At 36.7% G+C, this 18,358-nt stretch overlaps 1 protein-coding gene across 2 annotated transcripts in view; it reads left to right on the plus strand.

Moving 5' to 3' along the window:
• GDA (guanine deaminase) overlaps positions 1 to 18,358 on the plus strand; it is a 58,039-nt gene that overhangs the window by 21,755 nt on the left and 17,926 nt on the right. For both annotated transcript variants that reach the window (XM_058165787.1, XM_058165786.1), the window contains exons 2-7: positions 1,248 to 1,336; positions 6,658 to 6,829; positions 9,086 to 9,173; positions 9,973 to 10,078; positions 15,636 to 15,663; positions 16,884 to 16,991. In XM_058165787.1, the coding sequence (XP_058021770.1) occupies positions 1,248 to 1,336; positions 6,658 to 6,829; positions 9,086 to 9,173; positions 9,973 to 10,078; positions 15,636 to 15,663; positions 16,884 to 16,991 (591 nt within the window). The remainder of the gene's footprint in view (positions 1 to 1,247; positions 1,337 to 6,657; positions 6,830 to 9,085; positions 9,174 to 9,972; positions 10,079 to 15,635; positions 15,664 to 16,883; positions 16,992 to 18,358) is intronic.

An 18,358-nucleotide genomic window follows, 5' to 3' on the forward strand; every position in this document is an offset into this window, starting at 1 on the left:
CACAAGTTTCACACCTGTGTGTTAAATGATGCTGGTTATTACAGAGTTTTCCTCTCTCATCAAAGGAAAAATCCTGTATATACTGTAGATGGCTGTTATATCACAATCCCAAGAAAAATGGGGGCCGTGGCAAAAGGACAATCTCTTAACAGATCATCCAATCTAATCTGCATATACAATGTTTCTCTAGAACTATAATATTTAAGTAATTAATTTGTTAGATTAATCCGTTGAAAATCCTGTGGTTTTCAATTGAATTAGGAAACAGATTGTAAACATCTGCTAAAATTTAGCTGTAATAAAAGAATTCAGCTTTAAAAAGCAATTCAATGATCAAGTATTGGTTTCAAATCATTAAATATTTTTTAAATTACAAACTGTTGAGATTCTGGAAAGTGCAGAAAAGAGCAACAAAGAGCAACAAAGCAGTGTCTAAATTAGGGTTAATGAGCTTAATTAGCACTGTCACATCTAGTGGCAAAAATCTGGAAAACTCTAGATGATATCAAGAAGATAAAAAAAATCATTATTTTTAAAATAATCTGTATTTTTGCAGCATTTATATGGTAGCCATAATTAATATAAGCCATATCAGAAAACAAAATACTGCTCTTGGGAAACAAAAACAGCTCACAAAAATTAAGAACTGGTTTATAGAAGATTAGTGTTTGTGAATTAGATTAGAAAAATCTAAATCAAAAATTAAGGCTGCTGGCGTACCCATTTTAGGATCTGCTGGTAGAAGCCCTCAAAAGATTCTTCCAAAGGGAATTTAATCATGGACAAAAAATAATTTTCTCATATGCTTTTATAACATTAAGCAAAGACAGAAGACTTTGTTCAGTCCTTGACTTCCTAATTTGAGGAAACATCAATTTGCAAGTCTGCTTCTCAGTAGGTTTATTTCTCAGTAGAAAAAGGGGGATGAAAGGATCTCAAATGGGAGAGGAATCCAAATCCGTGTGAAAATTATTTTGTGGCAGCTGAATGGATTTTGGAAATATATTCCTTCTAAGCGACACTCAAAAAACCCCCCAGAAATGATAGAAGAAAGGGTAGAAATAATTATGCAAAATTTGCATTAAACGTGTTGCAATATATATAAAATATCAGCTTACAAATGCCAACAATTTAATATGAATTAATTTCTACCATTAACAAAAAAACCATAAAATAAGTATTTGTTAAATTGCCTTGCATACAGAATGATATAATGTACGTATTTCATTCTTTTACCCTTGTCTTAGATCGCATTTTTTGAATCAGCTGATGGACAAGACAAATTAGTGAAGAAGTGGGGATTTAAAGCATCTGATATACAAGAACTCAGTAATAAGTATGCATTTGTTCTATATTTCATTCTTAACAAATTATTTGTCTGTTGTTTTTTTCAAGAACAAATTGTGGCTTATAAATTTACTTGACTAAAAGCAGAACAATCAGTAGCACCAGTTTGGATATAACAGCAAAGAAGCTAGGGACAAAGCCAAATAGGATTGATGAAATAGTATGCTCCACTACAATTGTTTTTAGTGTATTAGAAGAGGATCACTATGCAAGAATTTAAATCTTAAATCTCCTGAGACTTTGTAAGATTATTTTTGTTGATTCTTGTTTGTTGTTGTCCTTCTTCTTTACATAGCTGGAAAAAATAAATCCATTTATGTAACTTCCTTTCTCTTCCTCTGCAATGAGCTATTCCATTTTATTAATTTTTTATGGTTCTAATTTAGTAAGAATTGTACAGGCATCAAAACTATCGCAGAAGTGTTTTGGACATTGTTTGGTCTTAGGAAAAAAAGTCACACAACTCATTAAAGCAGCCACATCTTTTTAAAAGCTTCAACCTGTAATAATATTTATGAACATCAGCTTGCTGATGGAAAATCTGAAGCACTTCTAAATAATTGGCAAATGGTGCAACTCCATTATCAGTTGCATCATTTGATTATCTATTTAAAATATTTGTGTAATGCATTGCGCAAAAAAATCTCATAACAATTTGCATTTAAGAGAAACTTATTCAAACAATTGATAAAAAATTATATTAAAACATTGTATAAATGTAAAATAATAATCTCTCTCTCTCTCTCTCTCTCTCACACACACACACACACACACACACACTAATACAGTATTGATGCCAGCTTGGAGCTTATCACTCAGGCTACATGAAAATATTTAGGGAACATTTACCTTAGAGTTTAAGCTGCTCGTGCTTTAAATAAGCTTAAGAAAAACATGTCTCACTGAGACACTAACCAGATCATTCTAGAATATTTACTGGAATGTTCATAAATCACATTAGATGCAATGTTGACAATAATATACCAAATATATGGTATGATTAAAATAAATATTTTTCAGGCAGCTGGTTCAGTATTATGCAACTTAAGAAATTATACTGTGATGGACACAGTCTGCCTGCCTGAATTGATTACGAAGTTTTGAAAGTTACAAAAATTGTCACAATTTTACTGCATAAGAAATTATAATTCGAAATACTTTGTAATTAACTATGATGTCAAGGGTTCCTTTCAAGAAAAATATTATTATCTGAGTCTGACTTGATGTTTGAACCAGAAACTATCCATATTTTTCGTTCCTTCTCTGGAATTTATATCAAAATGTCTTGTCCATTTTTGTGGGTAGAGAATGCCAGGATGTTTGTTGACTCTGTCAACCAAACCAATCAACCATTATTTTTACTACGCACTCATGTTAAGTCAATGACATTTCCCAGTTTACTTCCCAGTTTACTACACAGTGTTGATGAGTTCTTCAGCTGCCCTACTGCAAACTACAGTTGCTTCAATCAGCAGAATGTAACTTGTCACTAGAAAGGCAGATTTTAGACAAATCCTAGACCAGCGTTTCTCAATCTTGGCAACTTTAAAATGGATGGACCGCAGCCAGAGGAATTATGGGAACTGAAATCATCTCAGAAATTCTGCCTCAGACAATTACACTGCAGGATTCACGCTCAAACTAGTACATAATAATTCTGAACATAATTTCAATAAATTCTTAAATAATGTGCAAGTCACCTGCTTTGATTGAAGCAGTGTATTTTGGGCATAATCCATTATGGCAGCTATGACAGTTTATTTTATGTTTTCAATGACTTTCAATTCATTAGCAGTGAACAGCTTTTTTAAATAAATACCTTGGTCCTGCCCTGTAGCAAAACACGAGGAAAGAACAAAGACAAGGAAGTTACACTGGGTGTCCTTCAGTAGATTTTAAATAGGGCGACTTCTGGATAGAGTTTCTTAACAATTGTTTATAAAAAGCCACCAGCAGATAAATCATGTAGAATTATAATATGATTTATAAAAGCATGATAAATAGTTTAAAACTTTTTGGTGTTCTAATCAATTAGCACCAGATACTCAAAAATACAATATACAGAAATGATAAAAATGATCTAAACAATGGCAGAAGCAAAAAACAACAACAACAAACCCTTCCCCTCCCAAATTCTTCACTTAAGCATCCAAAATTTGCCAAGTCAGCATTGTTGCTACAACTTCTCATAATCTTCTGCTTCTGGAGGCAAAATTAACTAGGAAGACTGAAAGGCTTACAAACCACTTGGATCTGTTTTTTCCTGAAAGAGAGCCCCCTTTTCAACTTGAAACAGCCCTGATGCACTCAGACTACTGCAGGGGTATCCAATCTCTACACTTTTAAGGCTTACGGACTTCAACTTCCAAAATTCTCCACCCAGCTGACTTGGAAATTCTGGGAGTTGAACTCCACAGGTCTTAAAGTTGCCAAGGTTGGACACCCATAGGCTACTGCTTTTTAATCAGCTATGATATAGTGCAGTGAAAATACTTTTAAACAAACCCTGACTCCTCTACAGCCATCATAAGCTAATTTTTCTCCTCAACCCTATCTCTATTTTCTAGAGCCATGATGGCAAACCTATGGCACGTGTGTGGGAGGCCGCACATGCATGCATGGGGGTGGGGTGCGTGCGGGGGGCCATGTACGCATGCATGGGGTGGGGCGCGTGAAGGGGGCCATGTGCGCATGTACAGGAGGCAGAGTGTGTGCAGAGACCCGCGTGAGCATGTGTGGGGTGCATGTAGGGGCCATACGTGCATGCGCAGGGGGAGGGGGTGGGGGTGGTGCATGCAGGGCGCATGTAGAGGATCACATGCGCATTGTATTTTGGGGGTTCACATGCATGTGTGCTTTGGGCACTCAGTCTGGAAAAGGTTAGCCATCACTGTTCTAGAACATTACTCCAATACTATAGGACAGGATGACTGCTATCATAATTTTGTCTCCTAATTCCTCATTTATCCAGAAATAATGGTACCTGTGTAGTGCAGAGAAAAATAGACCAAATACAGGCAGTCCTTCACTTAGTACCACAACTGAACCCAAAATTTCTGTCGCTAAGCAAGACAGTGGTTAAATGAGCTTTTGCCCCATTTTACAACCTTTCTTTCCACAGTTATTAAGGGAATCACTGCATTTCTTAAGTGAAGTGAATCTGTCTTCCCCATTAACTTTGCTTGTCAGAAGGTCACAAAAGGTGATCACATGACTCTGGGGCACTACAACCATCATAAATATGAGCCAATTGTCAAGCATCTGAATTTTGATCATGTGACCATGGGGATCTTATGACTGTTGTAAGACAGTTGTAAGTGTAAAAAAGGGTTGTATGTCACTTTTTCAGTGCCATTGTAACTTCAAACTGTTACTAAACAAATGCTTGTAAGTTGAGGACTACCTGTATAACATGTCTTATCAATGACTTGGAGATGACATAAATTGTGTGGCAGGCTTTATTATTTCAGGAAGCTTCCATTTCCGTCATCTTGTAGATCCTTGTGAAACAGTTTATTATAAGCAAAAGCTGAACCTGCCTTTCTCCTTTTCCACATCTTGGCACATCTTTATGTACATTTTTGTGGGAAACAGTAGGTTTTGTAGGCATGCTAGCCATATTTTTGTATCCCTCCCATACAGTACCAACAAACATAAAAAAAAAAAGTCAAATCCTCTTCAGCCAAATCATGTTTTTCCAAGTCATTGCAAGCATTGGAATTAGGCTGACTCACTCCTGTTAAGGTTCTGTCATTGTTAAATTGTTTTATTGTCATATTTTGTTATTGTAAACTGAGAGTTTGTCGAACAGAAAAGTAGCTTTCAAACTTAGGAAAGAATATAAATATTATTCCTAATTAGACAACTCATATAGTGTAGTGGTTAAAGTGTTATGTAGAAGCGACACGTCCATCCTCCCCCACAGAAGTTCATTGTCTGACTTTAATCCACTCATTCTCTCTTAACCTAGCCTATTTCAATAAACTGAGTTATTGTGTGGGGAAAACAGGAAAAGGAAGCACCATGTAGATAACATCTAGGTTGCATCAATTTCTTGAATGAAAATGATATATATATCATTTATATTTATAAATTATATATATATATATATATATATATATATATATATATATATATATATATATAAAATTTATAAAACAAATATATATATATATATATATATATATATTTGTTTTCTGAGATTTTCACGGTATTTGTATGTAGGTCTTTGGTTATTCGGGTTTTCTCCCGCGTAAAATTGGAAGTGTCTTGGCAACGTTTCGATGAAGTCTCATTCGTCATCTTCAGGCTTCAGCTTCAAGCTTCTGTGAGCAATCATTGCTCCCAGAATATATATATATATATATATATATATATATATATATCTATATCTATATATATATCTATATATCTATATCTATATCTATATCTATATATCTATATATCTATATATATATCTATATATATATCTATCTCTCTCTCTCTCTCTATATATATATATATATATATATTCAATCAGAGCACAGCCAAGCTCCTACCCAATCAGTTCAAACCCCCACTAGCAGTTAAAAAGGAAGAAACAGCTGCGATCACACGTTGCTCCCAGAAGCACGAAGCTGAAGCCTGAAGATGACGAATGAGATTTCGTCGAAACGTCGCCAAACACTTCTAATTTTACGCGGGAGAAAACCTGAATAACCAAAGACCTACATACAAACACCCGCGAAAACCTCAGAAAACATATATATATATATATATATATATTCATGATATCAAAAGTGTAGATGAGAAGCAGAACCAGTTTCCTATATGCAATTATGCATATACAAGTTATAAATATATAGACACAGGACCAACTGCTTGCATAATGCTGGCAATAATATGTATGACCTAACCATTTGCTCCATCTATCAATATTAACCACATACACTGTAAGTTAATATGGTATTTGTTCATGTGAAAAGGTAATAGTAATATATATACAATCTTCAGGTGCTTTGGTTTCAAGCTAAGATTATTCCACAAGCATATTAAGACATGCAGGTGAGATTTGATCAGGGGATCTGAAGAAGCAGGAGAAAATGATGTATGATAATGTCATAACACAAATATTGTATTTACATGCTTGTGTCAGACATCATGATGATGCAAAACTGTACTGTAAAAAACTGCAACATTTGTGTGATTACATCATCATGAATATATGATAATGTTAATATCACTGTTACTTGAAATCACTGGATTTAATAAAATGCAAATAATAACGTTTGGAAAGTTGATGTGCTTGTTTCTCATACTTTTCTTTCCCAGTGAATTCTTCATGCCAGGTTTGGTTGATGCACATATCCATGCCCCACAGTATTCCTTTACAGGGATACGAGGAAATCTGACTCTTTTGAAATGGTTGGAAAAAACCACTTATCCAGTAGAGGCTGAATTCAAAAAAATTGATTTTGCTGAAGAAGTGTACACTAGAGCTGTGGTAAGACAGATCTGTCTGTCTACTTGTCAGTTTGTCCCTATCTATTGCACCTTTTTTCCTTATCACCATAAACATCTCAGGGTCCTTTCCCTACTATTACTATGGTTTACAATTATATAAAAAATATTATTTGGAAAAGGTTGTGATGAATTTTATATAATAATTTGATAATCCTTTATCTCTTCTTCTGAATTCTTCATTTCTAATTCAATACAAACCTACAAAGAAAAAATTCTTCTTCCTGATTCCTTACAGTTCAACATGTATAATTCATGAATAAACAGGAGCAATGGAGTATATAGTAAACATTATTCTAAAGCTAGAATAATTAAACCTCTATGTCATGGTCTGCTCCCCGATAATTAAAGCATGAGCAGATAAAGCTAAAAATTACTTTAAAACTTAAAATTTAAATTTGCTTGTGGGTCCAATTCAAGATGTTGATTATGACCTTTACAGCCCTTTGTGGCATGGGTCCCATCGGAGGAACTGTCTTGATCCTACCCAGTTAGGCAGAAAGGACATGTTATGGATCTCATTGGCCAAAGAATTTGCACTAGTGGGTTCTAGGAGGAGAACCTTCTCTGCTGTTGCTCCTGTCCTATGGAACATCTTGTCCCCTGAGGTACACCGGCTTCCATTCTTCTGTTTTTTTAGAAGAGCATCAAGATCTGGCTCTGTAAACTAGCGTGGATACCCAAGAGTATTACGCAACCTGGGAATATCGGTGTCTTGAGGGTGCTCTTTCCATCATTTGGACTTTCTCTATTTCTGTAGGATTTTATGGTGTTTATTTGTAAACCACTCAGAGTCACTTACGGTAGTTTGTGAGATGAATGGTGTATAAATTTGATGAATAAAATAAAATGCAAAACTCTGTTGTTTGGAAGAAATCCCACTGAAGTCAAAAAGATATAAAAAATTGAGTAATTATTTGGACTTGATTTCAGGAAAGTACTGCAGAACTATCCATCTGCAGCTCTTTAAAATAGCTGCAAAGATCAACGTACAATTCTGGGGAAAAACATGGCTCCTTTAAAGAGCTCATAATATGTCCTTTCTGAAACAGCTTTGAGGAATCAAATCCAAAATGCTGCCTAGCCCTAGTGAACACATATGTTTATGCAGGAAATCAATGTTTTATACAATTAGTTTTGCATGGAGTAGTTTTCAACTCTTTAAATACGTATGGATGATTTCCTAGTTATTACATCTGATTTATAAAACAGGAAAGGCTACGTTAATATAATAGTGTTGTTTTGATGGAATACTTTATGAAACGCTAATTAGATGCATGCATCATTTTTAATCTCTGCTCATGAGATTAGCCATATTTAAGTGCAACTAACCTCAATAGTGCAATGGGGCATGAAGTTTTTTCTTTCTTTGAAATCTGTGGGATTTAAAGAGAGAGCCAACTCTGAATAGATTGGATTAATGAGAGGTTAGAAATGGGACTGTGGCGCAATTTAGCTGATTAGAGTCCATTCAATATGATGTAGTCTTAATTCTATAATCAGTTTAAAAATGACCAATCCTATCACTCCGCTTCCCTTTAATATACACTCTTTTTGCTTTTCTTCTACTTTCTCTGGAAAATCAAATCCACCATATGGAAAGACAAGATGCAAGTTGATATGATTTGTAAAAAACATATATTTCAGGAAAAATTTTGGACAAAGAACAGTTTGTACAAAGGAAAAAGTAAAACGAGAGTCTATAAACTGTACACACCTACATATTAGTCATTCAGATTAAACAGAATAAACCAGCTATTCTGATTTATCACTGGCTATATTTACATGGTGGATTTGTTTCACAGTGATTTACTGAATAAATTATAATGCTTAACAATATGCTAAACTGGAGACAAGAAACAGCATGTTTGTTTTGCATAATTTGAACTAAATCTTTGTACAGGAAAAAGAGTAATAGTTTCTGCTTTGTTTGCTGAGGGCCATACCTGAATCCTTAGTAGTTCTCAAGAGATAGAAGGGAAAAAACAAGCCAACCCAGGAAAGATAGAACCCTAGGACACATTAGATATACTGTTAAGTTAATACAACGCTAAGAATTTTTTTTAAAAAAAAATAGATGACATGAGGTAGTATGAGGTATTTTTTCTATAATATTTTTGTCCTGACAATTGTCATTGATTATATAGATGTGACAGATTTTTTAAGAAAATAGTAGTATTATTCACTGCATTATTCTTTCCTGAAACAAATAAATTGCGATGTTTTTTTCTCTCTACAGAGACGAACACTCAAGAATGGTACAACTACAGCTTGCTATTTTGCCACAATTCACACAGATGCTGCTTTGCTTCTGGCTGACATTATAGGTAAGATTGTAAGATTGTCAAGAACTTTTAGAATGGGCTAGCAGAAAATAAACTGTGATTTATTGGTCAGTGATTAAAAGTAGATTGGTAAGGCTTTCGTAAGTACAGTTATCTAATAATAACAATAATTAAAATGTATTTCCTTCTCAAATTAGTTTTCAGTAAAAGAACACATGAAGGAAAATCAGGACTATTGATTTCAAATTCCTGGACTAAGTGTGTGAGGCATCTTTTTTTTTCTTAGTATATGTCTGTGTGCCCACATGACTAGTTTGTATCTGGTTTCTGGGTTAGTGGAACTTGAGAATTTTACTTTTAAAAAAAGTAAACAAAAGTTGCAAGTATCGGTAGATCCTACTTTTACAGGAAATGAGAAATTTTCAAAAGTTCCAAGTATTATTCAGATTGACTTTGTCACTGTGGACTGGATCAATTAATGATATTCCTGTGTTGAGTATAACACACTTCAATCCTTCAGTTATTTTCTATGCAGTTAATAATATAGGGATTTATTTTCTGGACTCATCACTCACACAAGCTGTACATTCTGTTTCAACTACATCCTATATTTTGTAAATGCTTTCGGGCAGTGGGGAACTCTAATGGTGTGGCTAAAAGACAGAAATATCATTATGAATTGCATGGAACTATTTCTATACTACTCTATTCCAAATGAGTGCCTGTAATTGTGAGATACGCTTGTAATGTCAGAATTTATTGGCATTTAAAAAGAAAAGACTTGTTAACAGTGAGGATCAAGAAAATTATTCTTAATCTTGTTCTCCTTCGTATTTTATAGATAAATTTGGCCAGAGGGCATTTGTGGGTAAAGTTTGCATGGATATCAATGAATGCTTCCCAGAATACAAGGAAGCCACCAAAGAATCAATTCAGGAAACTGAAAGGTAAACCAGATAGTTCTTCCTGTATGATTTAAGCAGCAACATTTTTTAAGAATGATGAAAGAAAGAGGACATGGATTACCAAAAATTAAAGCAAAGACTAACATGTGACATCTGTTTCTATTTTATGCGTATCTAATAGGCTCATACCATGCTAGGAATAATTTCACAGTATTTGGAATTTTCTCAAAAATATTGCCAAAATGTTTGAAAAGTGAAGAAAAGCAACTACAGAGAAACTAATGCCGGTATTGATGTAGTAACAGCAATAGCAATAACACTTAGATTTATATACTGCTTCATAGTGCTTTCCAGTCCTATCTAAACATTTTACAGAATCAGCATTATGCCTCCAACAATCTGGGTCCTCATTTTACTGACCTTGGAAGGATGGTAGGATTGAATTGCTGGCAATGGAATGCAGAATTAGCCTGCTATAATATTGCATTATAATCACTGTGCTACCAGGGCTCTTATATAACACATTTATGGGCATATAACTTTTCTAACATCTTAAAGGTTATTGAACTGAACTCAGAGCTCATGTGTGAATAACATAAAAGTATAAACAGAATAATGCTACACTTTTATGAAAGTTCAAGTATTAAAGGTATTTATTTATATGACTGCCCTTCTTAAGCAATTTTGGGTGACTTACAATGTTTTTCAGACAGCACTGGCTGATTATGTATATATGAGCATAGTCATATATTTCTGCTCATGTGAAGAGACGTCCTTCTCCTCTTCAATTTCTATGTAGCCTGATTGATTGATTGATTCATTGGTTGATTCATTGGATATAGTCACCCATCTTGCCTTAGTAATTCCAGACAGCTAATAATATATGAAAGCACAATCCAAATAAATAATAAAACAGCATTAAAAAAACTATGAAGGCAGACAAGATAAATCTCTACAAATAACTTTAACCAGAATCATATGGGCTCCCACTATTTACCAGATTTCTTAGCCTGGAACATATCTATGTCTTGAAAGCTTTTAGAAAGATTAACACTGCATTGCCATTCCATTGGAAAATACTTTTTTCTGTTTGCCTTGCTGGGAACTTGAAAACTAATACGTTATGGTAGAATATATGTATTGTGGGACAAACTCAGATACTGATTTTAATTTTGAAGAAGAGATTTCAGCAGAACCTGTGGAATTTCAGCCTCAGGAGATACAAGAATCATATAAAAGTAATCAAATATAGGCATCACATGAACAGCTGGAGCAATCAGATTCTGCAAGTAGAGAGGAGAGCAAAGCAGAGAGGTTGCCAAGAAAGGGACAAATCTCTTGAATAATGGTGACTGACTGCAGCCTGATTTAAGACCCAGCCCTCATCCTCATTTCTTTGCTGGAAACAATTGTCTGATTCTAGCTCTTGCATGACAATTCAGGTGGATTCTTCCCATGAAATTCTCATTTCTGGAATGACTGACAACCCTTATCCAGCTCTTGGAATCTTGGAATGATTTTGGAGTGTTCTTCACTCTTCATTTCTCAGACACTCTATTTTGACTTGTATGCTTTGACTGTTATCTCTTTTACCCTGAGTAAACTGTGAACTACCATAGCAACTTTGTTGAGTCAGTAATTGAAATCAGAAGCAGAACAGTTTGTTTCCAGCCTCATTAACTCTCAGCTGATTTGGGAGTGAAACTTTAACTAACAGTCACACTGAGAAAAATAAACAGCATAGAGAAACTTGCCATTGGGGATACCCAGCTGACTAAGCAGCTTGCTTTATTCACAGCCCAAACGCAAACATTACAAGTCCAGTCAGCATAAGCAGTGACTGCAGCAGCAACCATTCCCCACTCTTGCAGAAAATGTCCTATTGCAAGGGTATCAAATTCAATTTCATTGAGGGCTGCATCAGGGTTGTGTTTGATCTTGGGAGGCCGGGGTGAGCATCATCAGGGTGGCTGTGGCTGGGGTGGGCATGGCCAGCTCAAAGTCATTTGTGTCAGGGGCATCTGTGGTGGCCCGTGCAGGGCTTGTGGGGGATCCATTGTCTCCAGTGTAGGAATTTCTCGATGTCTCTTGCCTTGTGATCAAATGCCACTTTTGCTAGTCGTCTGTTTTGCCCTCTGCCAGTGAAAACAGAGTTCGGGAGGGGTGCGTGTGGCCACCGGGCTCTGTTCTGTCTCCTTCCCCACTTCGGATCAACGAGTTGGCCTTCAGCCAGTGGATTCACGGCTCTTATCAGTCCTGGCAGAGAAATCGCAGCTGCCTGCCAAAGTTCAAACAAGTAACTCACAGAGCAAGACTTTCAGCTCTTTTTGAAATGGTTCAGCTAGCTTTTGCTTCCCGTGGGGTGAGAGCAGCCCCAAAGCTCCTTATATATCCTGTGGGGTGGGGCTCCTGCCTCACCCTTTCCTTTCATGACGCCGCCTCTCTAATCTTCTGAAGCGCGGGTTAATCCAAGCTTGATTATTATTATCAGCTGGGTCTGAAGGCGTAGCCTGGGGAAGGGAGGAATCAGGGGATGACGGTCTCATTACGTCCTCCGACTGGTCTGATTCTGGCTCCTGGAGCCGGGCCAAAGGAATCGGTGAGCCTGAGGTAAGCCTTACCGGCCCTTCCCACTCACTCTCAGAGTCACTTTCGGACATGGGGCCACGTTCGGGGGCTGGAGTCACAACAGGCTCCATTTTGAGCTGTGACAGCTTCCTGCAGCCCTCTGTCAGTGAAAATGAATGAGCTCCATTTTTGCTGGCAGAGGCACCATGGGCCAGTCCTTTACTGTTTCCAGGGGGCCCATGGACCAGATCTAAGCATCCCATGGGCCTTGAGTTGGGATGCTATATCAATTTGTTACCTTTTGGGCACAATTCAATCTATATATGAACATGTATGGGGAGGATTTTTCAACAGAAAGACATCGAGGTGGGTTTATAATCAGCCTTTTATCTAGAATTGTTACTACCAGTAAGTGGGCCACATCCTTGTTAACACAACAGAGCCCGCTACTCGATGACTACTGAATTTCGTTGAGAGATCTAAACCCGTTTATTCTGACCCTGTGACAGCACATTGCCAAAATTGAGAACTGAAACAATGGTGCCACTCAGTGGCTGAATATGTAAGAACTTTCCAGCTAATCTTTCTGGCCTGGATGAACTTGTGCACTTATCAGTCAGTTTCAGGAAGGGTTGGCAGATGAAATTCTAGATGAGCTAACAAGACATGCAGGAATTAGTTCAACTGTGTCTTACAATAGTTAACAGCAAAAACTAGAGCATGAGCTAACAAACATCTCTGCCCACTAAGCAAAATAGTAAACATCTTTGTCAAGCATCTCTGTCCACACCTTGCCTTGAGAAAACATCTCCAGAGGAGCCTATGCAGATCAGGGGCTCTCATCCTCATCTGACTGATACAGAAAAGGCACAAAGGTGCAGAGATGGTCTATGTTTATACTGTGGGGGCCAGGACCACCTAGCTCCCACATGCCCCACCAAGAGACTAGTTTACACATTTTTCTAGGTGGGTTATAATGAAATATTTTTATGCATTTGAGAACACTACACACAGAAGCATGATGTTGTGACTCCAGCCCCCTAACCTGGCCCCATGCCCAACAGTGACTCCGAGAGTGAGGGGGAAGGGCCTGTAAGGCTTACCTTGGGCTCACCGATTCCTTTGGCCCAGCTCCAGGAGCCAGAACCAGACCAGTCGGCGGACATAATGAAGCCACCATCCCCTGATTCCTCCCTTCCCCAGGCTACGCCTTCAGACCCAGCTGATAATAATCAAGCTTGGATCAACCCACGCTTCAGAAGATTAGAGAGGCAGTGTCATCAAAGGGAAGGGTGGGGCAGGATCCCCACCCCACAGGATATATAAGGAGCTTTGGGGCTGCTCTCACTCCACGGAAAGCAAAAGCTAGCTGAACCGTTTCAAAAAGAGCTGAGAGTCTTGTTCCGTGAGTCACTTGTTTGAACTTTGGCAGGCAGCTGCGATTTCCCTGCCAGGACTGATAAGAGCCGTGAATCCACTGGCTGAAGGCCAGCTCGTTGTTCCGAAGTGGGGAAGGAGACAGAACACATGACTTCAGTAGCCACATTTTAAATAGCTTGCATTATAAAATGCTATTTGACCAGAAGTGTTTGTAGCCACGTCTAATTAATTTAGAAAGAGCAAAGTTCTGAATTACCGCATAAATTATATTAGCCATCACAATGCAATGACTGTGGAACCCACCCATACCTGATCTATTTTAAGATTTTAAGAACAATGCCTTTTTCTCTGTGTTGCTCAAAAGCAGATAAATTTTACTAAAAAGCCCGTGTCGAAGAGAGAGAGATAGTATCAATTAAATAATGTAGGATAGACGTGAAATTAGAATTCACATTTTCAGGGTATTGTCAATGAAAGTTATTTATGCCATATAAAATGCCACTTATCAAAATAGAACACTTCAGTTTTCTGATACAGAGCCAAAAGTTCTTACTTTCTTAAAAATATGCCCATAACTATAACATACAATTATGCTTTCACTTGATTTTGTATGTTATCTATTTAGTTGTCACAGGAAACATAGTAATAACCAGTTGTCTACTGTTAATTATCAACAGCTTGTGCACATTTAAGATCAAAATCCTTAGCTTGTGCACATTTGCACAGCCTCATTAACCGCCACACAAAGTGTTCATTTCTTGCAGTCTTTCCAAATATTTATTTATTATTTATTTATTAATCGTATTTATATACCGCCCTATCTCCCGAAGGACTCAGGGCGGTTCACAGGCAAATAAAAACACATAAATACAAAGTAAAATAACAATTAAAAAACTTATTCTAAAAGGCCAAATGTTTAAAAATGTTAAAATGTTTAAAAACAATATAAAAAATAAAACCCATTTAAAACCCATAAATTTAAAATCTAATCCAGTCCTGCGCGAATGAATAAGTGTGTTTTAAGCTCGCGACGGAAGGTTCGGAGGTCCGGAAGTTGACGAAGTCCTGGGGGTAGTTCGTTCCAGAGGGTGGGAGCCCCCACAGAGAAGGCCCTTCCCCTGGGCGTCGCCAGACGACACTGCCTCGCTGACGGCACCCTGAGGAGTCCCTCTCTGTGAGAGCGCACGGGTCGGTGAGAGGTATTCGGTAGCAGTAGGCGGTCCCGTAAATAACCCGGCCCTATGCCATGGAGCGCTTTAAAGGTGGTTACCAAGACCTTGAAGCGCACCCGGAAGGCCACAGGTAGCCAGTGCAGTCTGCGCAGGATAGGTGTCATACGGGAGCCACAAGGGGCTCCCTCTATCACCCGCGCAGCCGCATTCTGGACTAACTGCAGCCTCCGGATGCCCTTCAAGGGGAGCCCCATGTAGAGAGCGTTGCAGTAATCCAGGCGAGACATCACGAGGGCGTGATATGGCATCCTTTGGATATGGCATCCTTTGGATGTATTTGGAATTAAAGTAACAGGGAATTCCAGAAGTTATAGTCAAGACCCTTGTGAAGCATACCAGATTGAAATAATAATTGATTTTATGGTTGATCACCAGACTTATCCATTCATTTTTCTAATTCCCTTTTTCGATCTTTTCAGATTTGTTCAAGGAATTCTGGGGAAAAAAGTAAGTAAGCTGAGTTTTCCCCCCACAGAGCAGTATATATAATTTCTTTGTACCTTATGTTTAGGTTTTTTATGCAACAAAATGATCTTGCAATATAAAACCACGTATTGCCTAGATGTTTTATATTGAACTCCTGTTCCTGTACTGCTACAAGTCAGGGATTATAAGCACTCATTCAGATAGGATAACAGGATGCCTCATGTTTTGCCTAGAATGGTATCGGTCTACGGAAGGTATTGCTTTAATTTTTACAGATCTGCCAAAAGTGAAAATCAAACTGAAAGTTCTAATCTATTAGAAGGAGAACATTATTAAACATTAGCTATATTTCATTACATATGACCACTATACAGCTATAGTTTTATCCTGGTCTTTACATTTTATTCTTCAGTTCCCATCCAATTTCTTTTTTTTCTTTTCTTTTTTTTGTATGTGAGACTCCCTACAGCTCCCAGGAACCAATCTTTTGCACTACATAGCTTTCTTTTCATTTTCAGATTGACTTCTAAAATGTTGGGGTAATTTTGGTGTGTAGATCAAAGGATGGGCCACAGGTGATGAGAGGAGATAGAAAATGTTACCTTTAAAAAAAAATAGCCACAATGACATTCAAAGAATTGAGTCAGTTACAATCACATTTTGGGGGGGAATGAATTCTGAATTTAAGAACATTAATTTCACTGAATGTAGTGAAGGTTAATTTCACTGTCTCTTTTATAAATTATTTTTGGAAAATAGGCCACATCAGTGGCTTATTTCACAAGCTTGTTATAAATAATAACTCTGTTATATACATATTAATTTTGTGCTAGATATGAACTTTCTAGAATCAAATAGCACTGTATATAATTATTAGTTTAAGCCTGAATTTGCATACACTTGGTGCTTTATTTTTATTAGATGATAACCATTATTTTGCTATGTTACATTATGTTTTCATAATAATGAAATGATTCAATGAATCTTGAAAATGAGCTTAAAGCCTTTTTAATTATAGTTTAATAGAATATATATATTCTATTAAACTATATATATATATATATATATATATATATATATATATATATATATATATATATATATATAGATCACACATTGCTCCCAGAAGCACGAAGCTGAAGCCTGAAGTTGACGAATGAGACTTCGTCGAAACGTTGCCAAGACTGCTGTTGTGCTCACATATTTATCGTCTATTCTTTCTATTACTTGAATATCCTTAGTATCCAAGAATACTTCCTATAGTAACACCCCGTTTTGGACTATCTTGTACAGAGGAATTACTGAGTAGCCTTGGTAACCTGGCAGAGACTCATGATATTCATATACAGGTAAACCGTTCGTTATTGTATTTACTAAGATACTATTCACCCAGCAGTTTTCAGAGTACTGGTTCTGTCTCTCTAAAGTTAAATTGTGACTCTCTTCTTTCTATAATTTGCCCTATATAATCTTCAAAACCATCAATCACAACTTCATTTTTTATAGAAAAAGTCCACAAGGGCTTTCCAGACACCAGTAAATATACATATGGTTTTTTCTCTATTTAAGCAAGTCAGTGAATTCCATCATTTTCACCAACCATGGTTCTGTTGTAGACATTGCTGAATCTTTCCATTTTTGTGTATACAATATTTTTGTTATAGTTGTCATATATTAAAAACAATGTTCCATGACTTTTTTTCCAATCGCTTATCCACCGGTCCCAAAAATTCTGGTTTCAGTTGAATTTATCCTCTGAATATCTGTGTGTATTTGAACTCCAAATTTTCTAACTTTTTTGCATGTCCACCAAGCATTAAAAAAATGACCCTTCTTGTAGTTCATATTTCCAACATAAATTTGAAGTATTTTTATACATTCTAGATAGCTTTTCTGGTATCTTATACCAATAGTACATCACTTTATAAAAATTCTCTTTAAGATTGTAACATAGTGTAAATTTCAGGCCTTTAAACCACACATTTTTCCATTGTTCCCATTGTAAATTATAATAAATTTTATATACCTTATCATACATGTCTGTATTTAATCCTTTCAATAAAATTTCAATAAAATTTTAGGAATCAATTCATTTGTATGCAAATCTTTTTCAAATCAGTCTTAAAATGTGTTGTAAGCTGCCCAAAGTTGAGATGGGGGGAGGGATAAATTTTATAAATAAATAAACAATTAAGTAACTAGTATAAATTATCATTATTAACTTTAAATCTTTTGAATTGCTGTAAACAGGGAAACCATTGTCACATGTATCCCTCTGCCATCCGTTCCGTTGATTTTATTTTATATTCCACTGGACAAAATTCTGTTATCTCAGGTTAAGTTAGCCGTTTTTGTTTGCCATTTATTTCTTGTCTATTACCAGCATCTTTAACATACAACTGTAATGGATTGCCTGCCCACATGATTGCCTCGCTTAATGACCCCCATTCATGCTCTGCTTGATGCGATCATTAAGTGACTGCATGGATTGTTAAGTGAAGCACAGGGTGCCTCAAGGTTGTGGGAAGCCTAGTGCAGGCCCAGGCCTGCCTGCCCTGGGCCTGCATTAGGGCTCTTCCACACCCGTATCCTCAGCTTCCTTGCAATCCCAGGAGGCCATAGGCCTGCTACTTATTCCACTGGGTCCCACTCACTCTTCCCTCTCACTCACTTCCATTTTAGTTCTCCATCTGGAAGCTCCAGTGATCATGTTGGG

Source organism: Ahaetulla prasina, chromosome 2 (genome assembly GCF_028640845.1).
Source record: "Ahaetulla prasina isolate Xishuangbanna chromosome 2, ASM2864084v1, whole genome shotgun sequence".
NCBI lineage: Eukaryota > Metazoa > Chordata > Lepidosauria > Squamata > Colubridae > Ahaetulla > Ahaetulla prasina.